The sequence below is a fragment of the Pinus tabuliformis genome, chromosome 9, assembly GCF_031772625.1.
Source record: "Pinus tabuliformis cultivar Carrire ecotype Pingquan chromosome 9, CPIR1, whole genome shotgun sequence".
Classification (NCBI taxonomy): domain Eukaryota; kingdom Viridiplantae; phylum Streptophyta; class Pinopsida; order Pinales; family Pinaceae; genus Pinus; species Pinus tabuliformis.
This window is the reverse complement of record NC_142307.1, coordinates 84,736,634-84,755,872: the sequence shown is the minus strand read 5'-3', so window position 1 is coordinate 84,755,872 and position 19,239 is coordinate 84,736,634. Positions and strand designations below refer to the sequence as shown.

The window sequence follows — 19,239 nt, the reverse complement described above, 5'->3', positions numbered from 1 at the left end:
TTTCTTGGTGCAGTAGGAAGCAAAAGTCAATAGCACTGAGCTTTGCAGAGGCAGAGTATATGGCAGCAAGCACAACTACGTGCAAGCTATATGGCTTTGGAAGTTGCTGGTAAGCTTATTCAGGTAGAGGATGGAGCCAACTAGTGTCTACTGTGATAATCAGAGTTGCATCAAGCTCTCTGAGAATCCAGTGTTTCATGACAGGTTGAAACACATAGATATTTAATGTCATTTCATCAGAGATTGCGTGTAGCGTGGAGCGATCTAGCTACAATATGTTCCACAGATGAGCAGGTTGTAGATATCCTCATGAAATCTCTAGGGAGAGCTAAGTTCATCTATTTCAGAGAATAGATGGGTATGATGGAGAATCTGTTTCAGTAGTAGGGATAGAGTATCTTGGATGCTTCTCAATTGCAGCGGCAACAACAACAATTGAGAGAGAGTTGCAGTGTAGATGTAGAGTTGGTAACAGTATGGCAGTGTTAGCAGCAACATAGATGCAACATCAGAGTTGCGTAGTGGTTGGTGGGCAATGGCAGGCAGTCACAGTGGCCAAACATCAACAACGTGTATAGAGGACAATGTAGAGACAGGGTATTGTAGCAGTACGACACTAGAACACTTTCCTCTCTAAGAGGGAGTGTTAGTTTTTGAGCATCAGATGGTGTTCTAGTCTCCAAACTTTGTGGAGAGGCTAAAACATAGGAGTTCTCCAAAACCCAGAAATCGTTTTTGGAAATTCCACCTAGAGATTGAAACTAATTAATTGACCATAAATTAAAAAGTTCCTAACTTAGGAAAAGTGGTTAATTAATAGGAATTAATTTGAGAAATCCGTGAATCTTCTAGAAACTCACACAGAGCGAATTGGAAATGATCCGAATCGGATTAAGTTTTAATCATGGGCATTGGAATCCCAACTGGAGATTATAAGAAGCGGTCGATGGGTAGATAGAGAACACACAAGTGTAGATACTCAGTTGCCTAGGCAGGTTGAACTAATAGTAGTAGGAGTGATTCAGCAGTGGAGGTCGAGCCAGTGGGTGAGTAGAAGGTGGCAGGAGAAGTCAGCAGTATCCGGAGGAAGATTTTCCAGGTTTAGAGAGTCAGATTGAGGGAGTGCGAGTATGCCCAGAGGGTCTGCGCAAGGACTGCGTAGGCAGCAACAACAGTGTAGTTTGATCTAGATGGAGGAGCAGTTGATTCAGTAGCTGGTGGCTGGGATTTTGATCAGAGGGTCCAGTGAATCAGTTCCAGAGCTAGAGAGAAGCAGAGTTGCAAATTTCAGGAGCTACCAGAGGCAGCAGTAGTAAGGCTAGCGCAAACACTATGCAGAGGCTGATGTAGAAAGAAGTGCGAATTGCTAAGGGGCTAGTTTCGGGAGCTGAAATCAACTTATGGGGGGAGGAAAATCCCTCATGATTGTTAATTTGGGGTAGCATCGGATGTGCTCTAGTGTAAACACTGTACAACCATTGTAAAAACAGTAAAGGGTTTTTTAAAAAACATCATGAGCCTGTGATAAAATTTCCTGAAATTTTACAAATTTAATTGACAGAATTGATGAGAGTACCTACTTGTATTCCTGCGGTTGATGATGCCTCAAGCTGCTCTTGCTTCAGTTACCAAAAGACCGAAACCACCCAGCCAAACTGAGCAGAACCTCGCTACTCAGTCCAGTAAGCTTCTCAGTTGAAGCAGACTGTTCCCCCGTGCCCAGAAACCTCAGAACAACCAGCCCTCCTTCTGTTGGTAACTCAGGTTTATAAATTTCCGCCCCTCTTCCGTATCTCTTTCCTTCGTTCTTTCTTCTTCTTCCCGATGCCCTCCCAAAACTGTTCTCTCGTGCTTTATAAGCTGTTTCTTGGCGGTGGCCGCCCTTCCACCAGCAACCCACCGCTTCTCCTCATCGTGACACCCTTCCCATGTCACGTAATATATATTTATTTTTAAAAGGTATATTGATTGTATTATGAATTTTGGTTTAATATTCTTTTTTTTTGTTTTTAATATAAAGGTTTAGGTTCATATTAAATACTTTATCTTTAATTTATTTTTATTATTTTATTAATATAATTTATTAATATTCTAAGATATATAATTATATAACCATTTTTTAAGATTAGCTTAATTTTTTAACATCTATCTTTTATAATTATTTTTACGTTATACATTTAAATTTATATCATTGGTATTTGCCCATTAATCATGACGCATTAAGCAATATGGATGTTGATGGGTGAATATAACTTCTATTTGAAGGAGTGTCATGATATTTAATATTTATAGTTAATTTACTATATAAATACTAGTGCGGTGCATGCGATACATGCATATGTAGCTATCATATGCATGCTAATATTCTTGTGTTCGCTATATTATAGATAGGTCGTTACATCTAGCCATGAAAATTGGTGGAGAGGCTAAAGCACATGAGATCTCCATGATCCAGAAATGGTTTGGGTAGATTCTACCCGGTTTAGGAGATATTAAAAGAATTAATATTTTTAATAAAGTTCCTAAGTCAACTTAGGAAAAATAAAATATTAATGGGTATTAATATAAAACTGGGTTAGAAGGTTCTAAAGGACATGGATCAAGCCAAATCTAATCTTAGCCGTTGATTAGAGATGTAATCTTGGTTGTTGAAGGACCAACAGGAAAAGTATAAGAGGAGGCTTGAGGGTCAGTTGGAGAACACACCAGAGTGATTAGTCATTCGATTCTCTAGAGCGGGGTTTGCTAAGAGAAGTCGAATCAGTGATCAGTTGTAGCGAGGGGTAGTGAGTACGAGACAGAGAGGCAGAGATAGTGCCGAGAGACCAGTGCAGAAGCAGAGAGAGGCAGACGCTGAGCCAGAGGGAGCCACGCAGAGGCAGAAGGGACTGCGCAGAGGCTAGAAGGGCCTGCGTCATCCACGCAGAGGCTGCAGGAGTGATGCAGAGGGCCGTAGAGGCTACGCAGAGCCTCAGAGGGCTGATGTAGTGAGTTTCAGGCTAACGCAGAGGCCAGGTGGGCTGACGCTGAGCTTCAAATTGTGCTAGAGAGGGTTTCGTGGGGCAAACTTTCTGAATATTTGCTTCCGAATAGGGAGATGTTATTGCCTGATTATTTTCTTTGTCGGGTGAGCCAGTTTGGCACCCAGTTGTACTCAGAAAGACTGCATAATAAAATAACCCTCAGAATTGCTGCACCGGTTTTCCCAAGTTGGGTTTTTCCAGGAACGAGTTGTCCAAAAATAACGGTGTCACTTGTGTGTTTGCTATTTCTTTCAGCTGTTGATCTGTAAATGGTTGAGACTGTATTATGTTTAATTCATTATTTATATGATTAAATAACTTGTTCGTAATTAACAAGTAGGAGAAATAAACCAGAGAATATAGATAAAATTTCTAATGGGTAATACTTAGAAATTTCAACATGGTATGAGAGCGTGGTTGCTGATCATAAGAGAGTTGAAGGCACCAACTGAAGTAGAGAATTTGCAGCAGAAACATGTGTCCCGAGAGATAGAAGCTGTTCTTTGCAGAAAGCAGTAGAGAAGGGTTGATGCAGAGGGACTGCGTCATTAGTTCGGGCCAGAAAGAGGCCAACGCAAAGGTTGAGGAGGGCAGAAAAAGGCTCACGAAGAGCCACGCAGAGACGAGGAGGGTTGACGCAGTTGGCTAAGGGAGCATTTCAGCTAGTGCCGGGATTGTGCAGAGCCTAGAGGCTCAGTCCTTCAATTGCTGGGGCATAGGAAGCTGTGGGCAGATTGCGGGGAGTGAAGCTGGTGGGGTGCTGTTGCTGCCGAGACAAAACAGTACCTAACGGGGCAAAACCAAGGTAGAGGGAGTCGCTACCTAGGCGGATTTCTAGCCAAGAAATCCAGATCAGTGTTGCAGGTGCATAGGAGATCGGAGAGGTGCAACTCGACGGTTGGCAGACGGATTTCCAGGAGGGAAATCGAGACTCAGAGGGATTCTAGCAGAGAACTTCCAGGAGGGAAGTAGCGACTCAGAGGGAGTTGAAGAGAGAACTTCCAAAGGGAAGTAGAGACTCGGAGGAGTCGAAAGGAAGAGTAGAGAGATGGCCATGAATGGACTGAGGGATCAGAACAGTCTGGACGGGATGTCCAACTTTTTCGTATTGAAGGCCAGGATCTTGTTCATTCTAGATAGACATTGCATCAAGGCCTTTGCCTTGAGAACAGTGGCTATCCCAGTTGACCCAGCTGAAAATGAAAAGTACGAGGAAGCAATGGACAAGGAAAAATGCATCATCTTTGATGGGGTCAAGGATCATGTGGTCCAGCATATTGCCGAGAAGGAAATGACAAAGGAAATGTGGGACGCCTTGAAGAAGTTGTATCAGCACACTTCTATGAAGAGGAAGATGTTACTTGAGAATTAGTTACGGTCATACCAGATGCAGAAGGGGCAGCAAATAAATCATTTCCTCAGTAGATTGAAGGAGATCTGGGACCAATTGACTTCCATAGGGGCCACACCGGATCAGGAGTTGATGGTGAGGACCGCCCTAAATGCAGTCTCCGAGGAGTGGGAGACATTTGTCCAGAGCATTCTGGGCAGGGCGAATCTTCCAGATTGGGAAGAATTGTGGGCAACTCTTCGCCAAGAAGAGATCAGACGACTGTCCAAGACAGGAAGTAGCAACAAAGGAGTCCGGATCAAGAAAGAGGAGGAAGAGGATGCAGCTCTGGCATCTGCAGGGAAGCAGGAGAAGAGGAAGAAAAAGGACCTCTCCAAGATAAAGTGCTTCAACTGTGGGGAACTGGGGCATTATGCGAACCAGTGTCCGAGGAAGAAGAATAAGGGAGAGGCGTCTGACTCCAAGGCAGCGCCAACGAAGGTGGAAAAGGAGGTAGAGGAGGATGACGATTGTGCCATGAGTGCTCATGTACCTCTAGAGAAGAGGTGGGGAGACATCGAGCTGTAGTCAGGAAGACTACAGGCGATGAGGGGCAGGATCCTTGAGGTACCCAAACTCTTGGATTATACCTTGTTACAGGAGCCCCAAAGAGAGAGTAGCAGGATTGGCAGATGTCGAGAAACGTATGCGGATGAAGCGATAGAGAGTGCTACAGTGCAGTAGTCCTGGGCAGCGCAGAGCTAGTAGGCTACAGCAGTGCGAGAGGCACAGAGGAGGTTGCAACAATGCAGGATGGCACAAAGAGGTTTGCAGCGGTGCGAGAGGCAGGGAGTTGTTGCAGCAATGCAGAGGCAATAGAGGGAGCATGAGATAGCAGCAGAGAGAGCTTCAACATCGGGAGTGTTTCTAGCTTGACAAGGATGTCAGTGCTTGGGTGGATTAGTTACTTACTTCTTAGTAACTGAGTTGCAGTGCAGTAGCACGATGCAGCATGACGAGAAGGGGTTGTAGTGTAGACGCAGTGTTGGGAGAAAGGACCAGTAGCAACACGGATGCAGAGGGAGCTGCCGGACGAATGCAACAGTGGCAGTGGCAGGGCCATGGGCAGCATTATAGGATGCAACAGTGCAGAGGATGTTGGGCGGGTAGGCCTAGGATCAACATAGGTACCGGTGCCGTATAATCAGAGTGATACTCAGTGTGGAGTAGTACTAGAGCACAATCCTCGCTAATAGGTGTTAAATTGGGGTAGCATCGGATGTGCTCTAGCCATGAAAATTGGTGGAGAGGCTAAAGCACATGAGATCTCCAAGACCCAAAAATGGTTTGAGCAGATTCTACCCGGTTTAGGAGATATTAAAATAATTAATATTTTTAATGGAGTTCCTAAGTCTAAACTTACGAAAAACAAAATATTAATGGGTATTAGTATAAAACTGGGTTAGAAGGTTCTAAAGGACATGGATCAAGCCAAATCTAATCTTAGCCTTTGATTAGAGATGTAATCTTGGCTGTTGAAGGACCAACAGGAAAAGTATAAGAGGAGGCTTGAGGGTCAGTTGGTGAACACACCAGAGTGATCAGTCATTCGATTCTTTAGAGCGGGGCTTGCTAAGAGAAGTTGAATCAGTGATCAGTTGCAGCAAGGGGCAGTGAGTACGAGACAAAGAGGCAGAGATAGTGCCGAGAGACTAGCACAGAAGCAGAGAGAGGCAGATGCTGAGCCACAGGGAGCCACACAGAGGCCAGAAGGGCATGCGTCATCCATGCAAATGCTGCAGGAATGACAAAAAGGGCCGTAGACGTTGTGCAGAGCGTTAAAGGGCTGACGCATTTCGGGCTGACATAGAGGCCAGGTGCGTTGACGTTGAGCTTCAGATTGTGCTGGAGAGGGTTTCGTGGGGTAGACTTTCCAAATATCTGCTTCCGAATAGAGAGGTATTACTGGCAGATTATTTTCTCTGTCAGGTGAGCCAGTTTGGTACCCATTTGTACTCAAAAACACTGCATAATAAAATAACCCTCAGAATTGTTGCACCAATTTTCCCAAGTTGGGTTGTTCCGGGGATGAGTTTTCCAAAAATAACGGTGTCAATTGTGTGTTTTCTATTTCTTTCAGCTGTTAATCTGTAAATGGTTGAGACTGTTTGTGTTTATTTCAGTATTTATATGATTAAATAACTTGTTCGTAATTAACAAGTAGGAGAAATAAACCAGAGAATACAGATAAAATTTCTAATGGGTAATACTTAAAAAGTTCAACAAATCCCAGACCATATAACTTATCTCTCACACTTGCTGATTGAAGGGTCACCATAGGAACTATTCCTCCCCTAGGTCCAGGAACACCTATTAGGGGCATTTTATGTTCCTCTCATACCTAAATTTGGCAACTTGTATAAGGTCTTAAACTAGTGTGAAGTTTGAAGAAGATACTTTGTGTGATATACTTACATGACTTTGACATTGAATATGGTCCACCTTTTATGCTTCAACGACTTTTGTATCCATGCTAGTTGATATTACTTGATTCCTTGAGCTTGTACTTAATGATGATCCATACATCGTCTTAGTTCTGTTACCGATTGAATTAGTAGTATTCCTAAGGCCTTGGCAACTTGCTAGATAGGCACACACAAGCCAGGGATCCACTGTCACCTTGGTCCAAGCCCCCACTATAGAGACCCAACACCCCCTAAATGGCCAAGGGAGGAATCCCTAAATTAACCCCAAGTAACTCCTCACTGAGATCAATGCCTCTAATAGAGTCATTTAGAGTGGAGGTGTTTGCTTATATGAATTGTCTATTTGTAAAAAGTGTCACTGTAGTAGCTGAAAACTAAACAACAAATATTAGTAGCATGTTGACAGTGCTGGACCCACCAACATGTCAGGGGATTTCCCTGGTAAGAAGTCTCAACTAGACCTCAGACGGTTGGGGTAGGAGTCCCAACAGTGGGTAGTACAGTAATGCCTTGACTACGAGAGCGCACAATGGTAAGCAAGATATCTTTTTCGGAAGCAAGGGTGTGACCTTGTAGCAAGTCAAGAGAGATGCATGGGGGTTCTATCACACGGAGGGAAAATGAAGTGTGTCCTTTAGAAGCCTGTAATAGTACGCAGCCTGAAAGGAACACATGAGCTGAATGACATCACGGGCTGGAAGCGGAGTAGTCCACAATCCAAGGTGATGGGTTAAACCAACAACATGCTTCAACAAGATTCATACAATCATATACGAAATAGTTCATACACAAATGCGTAAGTTAAAACAACATACATTGCTAAAGTAACCAGAATAGTCGAACTACAATAACAACATATGCATGAAACATGCTGGCTCTGTTATATTATAAAGTGAAAGTTCCATCCATACATACACCATGACAACCACTAGCCCCAGTAGTGGAACATTACAGTCAACACCGCCTGCTCCTCCAAAGATATGTACTCGCTTTGCACTATGGAGAAGCCAAGGCTCGTCATAATACTCTCCAAGCCCTCTCTAAGCAATGCCTATCAAAAGCTTGGCTCCCAAAAGCCCATTCTATGAGTTATGAGGTTCTATATATAGCAAAGGGTGGGGTGACCCTTGACATTCCCCTTTGACTCTTGGACTACCCTCATGACTCTTGAACTTCATTACATATAACTCTTTACATTACATATGATTGTTTGCATTCCACTAATGACACTTGGAATTTCACTTTACATTACATTTGATTACAACAGTTATGGCTCACAGTAGTGAGGTGGCCGAGACAACTCATAACACAACTTGACATGACACTATTGACATGTACTAGCTGACTATGGTGTCCGTGTCAAGTTGTTGTGTTGTTAAGTGATGGATGTGTCTTTGGATGTACTTTGTCTTCATCTCCACATAGCTTGGTGTTGCGGGGTCTTCAATGGTCTTGGTCTTCGCAAGATGGTTCCATGCATGTGTTTCTTTCGCTTGCCGCTTGATGTGCTTCGTTCGTTCGTTCAACTGCGAGCAAGTCTTCTAGCATGCGCTCCTTCTTCATCCCGTTCGTTGTTGCGCCATGTTCCATCAATGTACCTGTTCCTGCAATCACTCATGATGAGACAACATCAAATCCAAAACCTCCTAGTCTAGCATGATGCATTGTTCTCATGTTCTGGGTGACAAGGAGGGAGGAAAACTCACTGAGACAATGCAAAGCGCAACCGGAATGAGGCATTCCGAGGGGACAACCTGCACTGCCGGGAAAAATTACGTAGAGATCACTGGGAGGTAGAATTGTGAAGTGAAAGTCACCAGTGTCAGCTGCAAGATGGGACCTTGAGGGGAGCAGCTTCTGCGTAGTTTCCAGAGGGAAGACAAGACAGGGCTGCAGGGGATTGCTGGGCAGTTCTGCACAGTTTCCAAACGGAAGACAGAGCAGGGCTACAAAGAGACCTGCTGGGTAGCTCTGTGCAATTTTGAGGAACAATGCATGATAGTGCTGCAAGGGGGAATGCTAGACATGATTGCGCAGTTTTCCAGGACAGTGCAAGACAGGCAACAAGGGGACTGCTAGACATGTCTATGCAATTTTTGGAGGCAGTGCAGAGCAAGGCAGCAAGAGTCAGTTGGGCAGTTCTGCGCAATTTCTGAGAACAGTGCAGGACAGGTCAGCAGATGACCAGTTGGGCATGTTTGCGCAGTTTTGGGGAATAGTGCAGACCCAAGTCTCAGAGCAATGCAGGCTTCCGACAAGCAAGAGGGAGGCTTGATGACTGTGCTTGAGAAATGTGCAGTTCAGTTTGGTCATGGAGGCAATTTCTGCGCAGTTCTGGGAAGGAAGACAACTGCTCATTTCTAGGATTGCGCAGTGAAGCTGGCTTGAGGGACAACCTCAAGCACTGCATAGTTCTAGACAACAGAGTAGCACCATTGAGGGCTAAGACTGCGCAGGGCAGCTTAGTCGGGGTCCGGGGAAGTGAAGTTGTTCCGTCGAAAGGTTTTCAGGAAAATGGCTAAGTGTGAGAGGCAAGTGAACTTGTGATGACTTCGACATTGTAATCACACACTTAGCATATTTCGACAACATGACGACACTAACCACTGAGACAACATAGAAAAGCATGACCCTCTGTGGGACTGTCTATAGGTGAAAGTGACAAGTGCGACACTTGGGATAGACCTTCGGATGACCGTGACGACACTTGCGCGATAGTGCTTATGACTTTATGTGTGAGTGTGATGGGTGTTCACATAGCTAAGACAACCCAAACACACAAAGACAAACCTTCGAAATCACCAGAACCGGATCGCAAGCATGGCATAGCAATCAACATGCTAAAGACGACAGTTGGTCCAACAGGCGGAATGATATGATGATGATCAACAGTACTTCAAGATACACTAAGAGATGTGCTTCAAAAAGATGTACTTTACTTACCATACTTCCCCTCCAGATGGTTATGCATTCGATGAAGTTTGCATGCGGTCCCAATCTCTTGTCATAACTCGGTTCCTTGGTCTTTCTCCTCAACTCCTTGAGAGTCATCTGGCATGTCATATTTCCTTGTAGTCATTGAGAGATAGATCTACGCAGTTTTAGTGGACAATGACTGTTGCCGGGATGAGGCCCTAAAAGGCCGATCTACGCAGTTTTTGAATGCAAGGCAGATTGGACAGCTAGGACAAAACTGCGCAATTTTGAGATGCAAGACACTGCTGCGGGATGAGGCCTTGGGAGGCCCATCTGCATAGTTTTTGAATGCAAGGCAAATTGGGCAGCTGAGGGACAATATTGCGTAGTTTCTGAATGCAAGGCAGACTAAGGGATGAGGTCTTGGGAGGACACCTCTACGCAGTTTCTGAATGCAAGACATACTGGGAAGCTAAGGGACAATACTATGCAGTTTCTGAAGACATTGGGTTACAGCTAGGGAAGGACACTGGAAGAAACCACGACGCAGTTTTGGATGCTAAGGGAAGCTGGGGTCTTTGCGCATTATGCAGTTCCAACAGGCAAAGGGAAAACCTTGAGGGTTGCAGAAGCAAAGTGTGCAGTTCCGGAAAGCTGGACGAGGCTAGGTTGCTTGGGAAACTGGCTAAGTGTGAGATCAGTGAAACTAATGTAAACGGTGATAGAACTTGACTATGATCACACACTTGAACACTTAGTGATACAACATAGACCATCCAAAACATATAAGACATACTCTGCTTGATGCAACAACCTTTCGTGACAAGAGTGCGTGAAGTGAGTGTGAAACATGTCTATGTAATGAGAACAACCATACACAAGATTTCCCCTTGAAGCAGAACAACATTCCCTTTGCATGACAAACAATAATCCCTATGCCTAAAGATGACTCATTCTGCATAAAGATGAGAATGTGAACAACTCTTGAGATCAAGGAGTGGCACTTGAGATCATCAACTTACCAATAAGCGACCAAGGAACGATTGATCACAGGATCCACGGTAGGCTCCGAAATTTGCATGCAAGCCAAAATTTTGGGGGTGGTTGTAGCCGCTACAACATAGCCAAAAATCATTGGACACTCGGATCTTTTATCTGCCCAAATTACTTTTAACTCTAGCTTTAGCGGCTTCAATATTATCCCATACAACCAATTGGTGGGATCACAACCTTAAAGTGCAAGCTTCGATATTCGAGAATCCGAGTCTTCCTTAAGTCACACACCTACTTGAGGCCTGGATGAATTGGAGGTCAGATACATTTTAATGACTTCTGCATGGAATTATGACCATAGAACATTGACCAGTCTGCTTTCGTAGTTGAATCCAGATACAGACGTTATTGTTAGTAGCAATCATTGCTTACCCCCAGATATCTAGATGGTCAAATATCTTTTACCTCCACATGGAATCTTGTTGGACCAAAACTCTGACTAGATCCTTTGTCTTCGCTCGAATCCAAATCCGAGCTTACTTTTAGCTAGCAATCATTGCTTACCCCTGGATACTCGGATGGCCGAATAACCTTTCTCCACATAGAACCTTGACTCATTTGGAATTCTGACCATTTCTTTTTTCATTATGTAAATTTGGATCCGGGATTAAACTTTAACAAATATACTTGCTTCACACTCGGAGACCTAGATAGTCAGATATACTTTTGCCATAGAACTACAACCAATTTTGGAACTTTGACCAACTCCTTTGGTTCTAATGTATCTGGATCTGGGCTCATTGTTAGCTAGTACACTAAGTACGCCCTGAATGCCAAATGCTTGGATAACGCTTTGTGCTCCCGTATGGTCGAATAGCCAGATAAGGGCCCCATTGTTAATTTTGGCATGATTTCCTTATTTTTCACCATTTTGGCCAAAACGAAATACACATGAAACCTTTGCTAAACTAGTCCCTCGTGCGAATCTCGAGACTTCAGAAATTGCCACGTCAAAACTCCGAGAACAAAATAGAACTTTCCATGTGGTTCTCTTGCCACGTCATCTCTACCATGTCCCGATTCCCTACCACTTCATTTTCCAAGTCATCATACTACCACGTGCCATTCTCTGTTGTTGCTACATGTCTGGGTACTTGCCATGTGTCATTTGTCACTTATCTAATTGGCCACCTAAAAGTGTTGAAAATGAGTGCCACGTGTTGTCACCTTTGGCTACCACATCATCGCCTGAGCCACATCATTGCCACCTATTTCCATGTGTGCTGCCACATCGTATTGGGGTCCACCTTATGTTTGGTGCTAGGAAATCCGGATCTAGCTAATTTTTTAAGCGTTTACCTACTGCACTCTTGGAGGCTTGAATGCCTAGATCCAAACAACTTATTCAGATATATCCACTATCCGGTTGTTATGCCAATGTGATGTGCAACAAAGGGCCTAGATGCCTGGATGCCTCAGTGCATCCCCAAATGGCCAGATTCAACTATAAGATGAAACTTTGACCAGCTGGAACCCTGCTTTGACTTCTTCTCTTGGTTCATGTGGAGTTAGGAGAAGTGTCATATATCGTTGGAAAGGTCTCAGAACAAGCTATTCAACCATACAACTTTCATTCTCATTTGGGCTAGGGAGCTGGGGAAGAAATGCCTTAAAAGATATGCTACCCAAACTGCAAATTTGACAACGTGCTATTCATAAGGCTTCTTGACTGTACTATCAATGACAACACACACTCAACAATCTCCCATGCTACTGGCCTTTGACATCAATGACACTGCAATTGACATCAATAAAAATATATGTACAACATTTGAGAGACATTCATCTCTTGGATTATTACACTGTTCTCTAGTTCACTATGGAGCTCAACTACATCAGTAAAAATATATGTACAACATTTGAGAGACATTCATCTCTTGGATTATTACACTTTTCTCTAGTTCACTATGGAGCACTAGTTGAGCGACTTTCTTGGGGACTTTGTTGATGTGGATTTGATCTCTTTTCATGGATGGTTATGGTGAAGCTTGGATGAATGCATGATAAATCTAGTAAGTTAACTTCTTTTATCTTGGTTAGTGTTTTATTGGATGAATGTAATCAAGTGTTAGCATAGTATTTGTTTCATTATCCTTCTTAAACAAACCCTTCTTCCAAGTCTTTGAGGAAATAGCATGTTAGCTCCTTTTCTTAATTCATCTTTGGAAATTGTGAGCCTTGATTCAAATCTCTAGGATAGGTAGGTCAACTTAACCTAGTCTTTCTAAGTCTTCTATTTACTCCATATTTCCCTTAGTTTTTTCGTTCCAAGATTCCAATAACTCTAGATTGAGAAGGCACTAGTCCTGTCTCTCTTGTGACAATCAATCATACTCTTAAAGCCATTTTTTTCTTTTAGGGTAAATTAGGGGTTTTATTATAGCAAAATCATATATTTTCAGCTTTTAATTGACTTGGATGTTAATATTCTAAGGTCAGGAATTAGTTGGAATGCATGGAATAAGTAAAAGTTACAGTTTATATGCATTTTCCAGCCATTGATTAGGGCTGACGTCAAGGCTCTATTTGTTGTTATATGTCTCTCTAACCACTGAAATTTGTTGTAATGTAGTCTCTTATTTACTCTTTATCTTAGCCCTCATTTTACATTTTGCTCTCATATTTCTGAGGCTAAATTCACTACTGCCATAAACTGTTACATTGTTGCAATTTCTATTTTTTCAAGCTAGTTTATGATAACCAAGTGAAATTTATTGATTGTCTATGTCTGGGAACCTATCTTGAGCATCTTTTTGTTGACGTAAGCCTCTAAAAGAGCTGTAGGGACCTTTGAACTCAAATCTGGAAATGATTCACAAATCCACCTTAAACCCTAAATTTCTATCTTCATCCTTTTGGTGGAAAATCATTGTAGAACCCTTAGGGGGCACTTAGCTTAAGTTGATTGGATTATTTGATCCCTAAGGTCTACTAGGGAAGACTCCCTTGTGTTGGATTGTGTTCATCACTAAAGCAAGGGGAGCAGTTTCTAAGGTGACAGTGGTGGTAGTCTGATTGTTGCACTTTGTTTAGGTCACCCACTGAGGCTTTGCACTAAATTGCTAGAATTTGTTGTAATAGGCCAATAATGAAGAAAGGCATCGTCTTTTTCTTCCCATTCAATAAGTCTAGGATATCGGGTTGCTTTTATTCTCCTTCAATGATCTTCTTGAGCTTATTCAATCCCAAATTGCTCCAAATTTTGAACTTCCACATGGCATAATTTGTGCATATAGCTTGTTAGCGTCCCAGTAGAATAAATCCAGAGAACTTTACACTTATATCAGACAATTTTAAGTGAATTTTGATTTTGGCATATTTGCAGGATGAATCCAAAAACCTTAGGAACATAAAAATTTTACATCTTCTTTTCAATGTTCTAGCAGTTTTTGAATCACCTCAATCCAATATCAAATGAAAAAGTTACCCATTTTATGAGGGAAGGTTGGATCTGGAACTAGTGACCTATCTCAAGCTTTCTTCTTTTCACCCTTGCACTTCATTCAAGAGAACAATGAACAGAATGCTACAAACACATGCAGGCTGTGATGTCAGAAAATGAAGAGAACATTTGAAAGAAAGCAGAACAAATATTTTACTGAAGAAGATATTTCACACGAAAGAAGCTATGTTGCATTAATGAGAATGCATACATGTCACAACAATTTTACCCTAATAAGGAAGTGAACGAATACTCCAAAATAACAGTCCTAGACTACCTTTCATAGTCAAATAGATCAAGAATGGACAGCTATTTATACAAATAAGAGAGAATATAGGAGCTACACTCTCATGGAAGTTACCAAATGTGAGAAGAGAATAGTCTAAAAATACTCTGACATATCTTCGACCAGCCTAGATCCATCTTAACTTTGGATCTACCAAGCGTCGAGAGGGATCAAATCTCTCTCTTGACGTGCAAATCTCTTTTAGAGTGAAAAGAGATTTGAATCTTGACCCCTCTTGACAGTTGGTAGATCCGGAGTTAAGATGGATCTAGGCTGGTTTAATTATTGGCCTTTAAATAGACCACATTAAAAAAATATACCATGGGAAAAAACCATGGGCCGGAGAATTTTATATTTTATATTTTATTTTATTTTTTAATTTAAACTTTTATGTTTATTTTGACCATGTCAAAATGCTAAACATTACCACATCTCTACCACACTGAGCTGGAGAGCGCCTTTTGGCGCAACTATGATAAGCCTAGAGAATAATCTCAAAATATATTATACATTATTAAAGTGCATATAGTAAAGACACGTTGAAGATGACTTACAAGTGAGACAAATATTCCTCTCATGACCCAAGTTCAACTGATAGGATCCACACTAACTTAGAATATTATAAATAACAATCCTAAACATAGGATTTAGACTTATTTCTAACAAACAAGAAGTCATGGGGCTGATTTCAGTAGCCAACCAGACAGGCAGGTGGCAGAGACAAAAAGAGAGTGGCGCAGGTACAACTTATGACTTGGCATTTTCCTCACTGCCTGGGCTGTCACATAATGTCTATGCCCATCACACCGGCGGTCTTGCCTTATTTCCCGTACCATATGGTATAATTCCATCAAAACAAATTCATGGTATTCAATTTTGCTCATAGCACATTCTAATTCTAAGCCAGTATATGCCTCAAACTGTTGTTGAATTTTTGGTTGCTATCGTCAAGCTAGGCAGATACAGAAAGATTGACATGGGAAACCATTTGTTGATAAACAATGATGGAAGTTTAGTCATGAAGCAAAAGAGGGAATTTCCATGAGGTTGGCAGCTTCATTTTTTAAGCTAAACTTTGTGTCTGATCTAATTTGAGTAATCATAGTCAATTTCAACTAATTGCGTTTTATGAAAGGCTACAAAGGATTAACTAGGAGCCTGGCAATTTTCAACATATAGTTCATGAATAGTTAAACATTTTTCTTATCAACTATTAACTCCCGGAGATTCGAACGATTAGCTCCACTCCACCTTTCCAGATAGTAGCTGTTGGAAAAATAACAAAACGTAAAATATCATGTAGTAAATAAAAGTATAATTTATCAAGGACAGGAGTAAATCAATATTTAATGCTTGCTTAGTTTGTAGAGATTTAAATCATGTATATTGTTAATGTAATAAAAGCTCTGTTCGGGCAAATCGGGAAAACCGCTACTATTCCATTTGAATTTGCTTGTCATGAAAATTATTCTCGATTAAAAGAATGAAATTGAGTACTGGATAGCTGTTGCTATGACATCTTTGCTCCATATTTTATGTCCCCACAGATGCAGTCTAGCTTTTCATAGTTTTTGAGCCAAACCGACGCATCCATATAAGGCAATTTTGCACACCGCTAACGCAGCCACTCACAATAAGGTTGTACATTTTCATGGCAGTCGTCTGTCATTGGTCTGTGATATGCTGGTTAGGTGATTACATATTGACCAATTTTATATGCTGAAGTTAAAGTGAGCATTTTGGCATTTAGATCCTGCATTGCCTGGTGGAATCGAAACATCAGGCTTAAACTCTTGTTAGAGAAATCGCAGTTGCCTCTGTTAATAGAATGAATGCGATAATTCCCATGGTTCAAATGAATATGAAATCTTTCATGTACTCATTCATCTTTCACCTATGCTTCAAAGAATCTTTGAGTTGAATCATACTCTTCTGGGCAGCTATCCCATCTCTCTTCGTTATTCTCATTAGAGAGACAGACAGAGGCGGGATATAGTGGCTTGCCATATCTAAATTATAATGCTCTAATGCGTGTTTAATATATTGTATTGTGAAGTTTATGTTTTAAAGTCATTGGAGTATGGGCTCGTGTGACAGAAAAGAAGGTGGCGAGGCTGGTGGACTAGATTCTGGTGTTTTGGATCGAAGCAGCAAGTAAAACGCATTGTACCTGCATCACATATTCCAGAAGGAACTGCATCAGGAAATGAAGATCAACTAGTTAATGGTGCCCATCCACCTGCGACATTGTCTCTGACATTAGCGGCACCTCCGTCTTCACCAGCTTCATTTCTAAATTCAAGCAATTCATCTGCAGTCCAGTCTCCTGCTGGAATTTTCTCTCTATCTCCCATGTCACCAAGTATTTATTCATCTGGTGGACCAACATTAAACATATTTGCCACAGGACCATATGCGCATGAGACCCAACTTGTGTCACCTCCAGTTTTCTCGACGGCTAACACAGAACCTTCTACTGCTCCCTTCACTCCACCACCTGAATCAGTTCATCTTACCACTCCCTCTTCCCCAGAGGTTCCTTTTGCACAGCTGTTTGCATCTTCTTCAGATGCAAAAAGTGCTAGCAGACAAAGAGGTTTAACATTGTGTTCTCCTCTCGCTTCGCCACGTTATGTTGCAACTAAGGATATTCAGGTCTCCTACCAATTATATCCAGGCAGCCCTGCCAGTCATCTGATATCACCAAAATCAGGAGTTTCTGGATCAGGGGCCTCTTCTCCATTTCGTGACCTGGAGTTTCCTGCTCGTTTGAGTGTTTCAAATTCTGCTCAAGATGCTCTTTTTGCGACAAATGACCCATCCAGCCTGCTTAATCTTGATAAGATACTGTCCAAAACTTTCATATTTTCACAAGATTCAGAGGTTTCCTGCTCTGGTCCGTCGGAGGGGTTCTGTTCAGACAAAGTGAAGTTCACATACCGGTCCCATGTCCAGTACGGAGGTGAACAATATAACTACACAACGAAGCCGGATGTGTTCTGTAGTAGTGGTGAAGACACAGAACAAAAGAGGCAGATTAAAACAGATACATTCAGTGCAAGTATGTTCAGCCAGGCTGGCAAAGAGAGCTTAAATAAATCTGAGACAAAACAACTTCAAGCAAACAGGGCATCATTTGGAATTAGTGCTGGTGGAGCACTCTCAGAAGTCTCAGGGGATAAATTTGCTGGATCTCAATTAGACACATGGAAATTGTATAAAGATCAATATCCAAAAATTGGCAATTTCAGTGGGAATCCCAAGATGCAGATGGCACAATTAGCTTTGTCAGATTCTGGAACTGATAGTTCATCTATTGATTGTTTTGTGCAGGGTGTAGAGGCCCCAGTTAGAAAGGAGACTGTCGATGGACTTACATGTTCAACTGGACTAAATAGTGCTCTAACACTAACTGAAGTTGACCGTTCTGTTGACATATCAAGAGTTGGTTCACAGGTTTCTGATCAAAGGATTTCAGGAAGTTCTGCAGATAGCAACAGCTCTGTAGAAGTAAACAATTTACAGTTTCTCTTTGAAGCTAGCCAAAAGTATTCTTGGGATTCAAGTATCAAGGAGAAATTATGCTCATATGATTCAAAATGTCCTTCTCAGTCTGATGAGGAAGTACACGAAACTTTTGGGGATTTTAAATTTGATAAAGTGGAGAAAACAGACAAACTCAGCATGAAAAATGAGTTATGGTTAAAGCACAATGAGAAAAGAACTGCAGAAAGCGGAACACCAAACTGGGGATTTTTCCATATGATGCCGGCATGAGTAAGTTTATTACCTAGCAATTCATCTAATATGTGTTATATTACCTGTTTCGTAATCAGTTCTCAGATTATGTTTTCCATGTTGTAACTAGGAGTTTAATTCTATGGAGGTCGGCGGAGTCCGAAATTTAGTCAGGTTTGAGTCTGTAGTATGTACTATACATCTGCGTTCTAAGTTATGCCAATGTGTTTCTCCTTTGGAGTCTTTAATGTGTCATATGTTCTATGACAAACTCTTTCATAGGGATAGCTGGAAAGATTTCCCATGCAGTTTTGTAATCAGGGATTCAGAACTGTCATTAGTAGGTCAAGTGCAACTAGGGAGATCTAGTCACGAGATATTCAATCCATTTGTGCTTAATCTGATAAAATGGTTAACCTATAAGCTGCTGATCTACTTGTCATTTTAAGTCACAACTCATAGTTAACAAACAAAGATATCCATATGGCATATATTATATCTAGGAGTTTGTTGCAATTGTGTGGAATAGTTTTGATGTCACAGTAGTGTCATTTAATTACAGGGAAGTTACTGCAAAGGGAAAATTTCATATGCACAAATTAGGTTCTTACTGTATTAGCATTATCCTAGCTTGCAATTCATTTAATATGGCAAATAACGTCAAATTCAATATAAGTGTGTTGATCATACAGTGAAGAAAAATGGAGTGTTGTGAGAATGTCTACCCTGATTGAAATATGTCCAACTCCTCACTTGATCCTTTCTTGATATAAGCTGACCAGCAAATCTATTTAACAATCAATCGTTTTAAAAATTATAAAGTCATTCATGGGGCTTGGTTGGTAAAGCAGTCGTGTTTCTACTCCCCCCACTAAATTTCAAATCCACCCAAAGACATGTTAACCACTCGTGGGCCAACACATCTGCGTAAGCAGGCTGCTTATTGTGATTGAGGTCAGGCGCAA

General features: G+C 41.7%; 1 protein-coding gene across 1 annotated transcript in view; it reads left to right on the top strand.

Moving 5' to 3' along the window:
• The window catches only part of LOC149147215 (uncharacterized), a 55,670-nt gene extending 36,900 nt beyond the window's left edge, over positions 1-18,770 (top strand). Inside the window, exon 2 of the mRNA XM_089439870.1 lies at positions 16,634-18,770. Coding sequence (XP_089295996.1) covers positions 16,634-18,313 — 1,680 coding nt within the window. The 3' untranslated portion in view covers positions 18,314-18,770. The remainder of the gene's footprint in view (positions 1-16,633) is intronic.
• Positions 18,771-19,239: the final 469 nt, after the last annotated feature.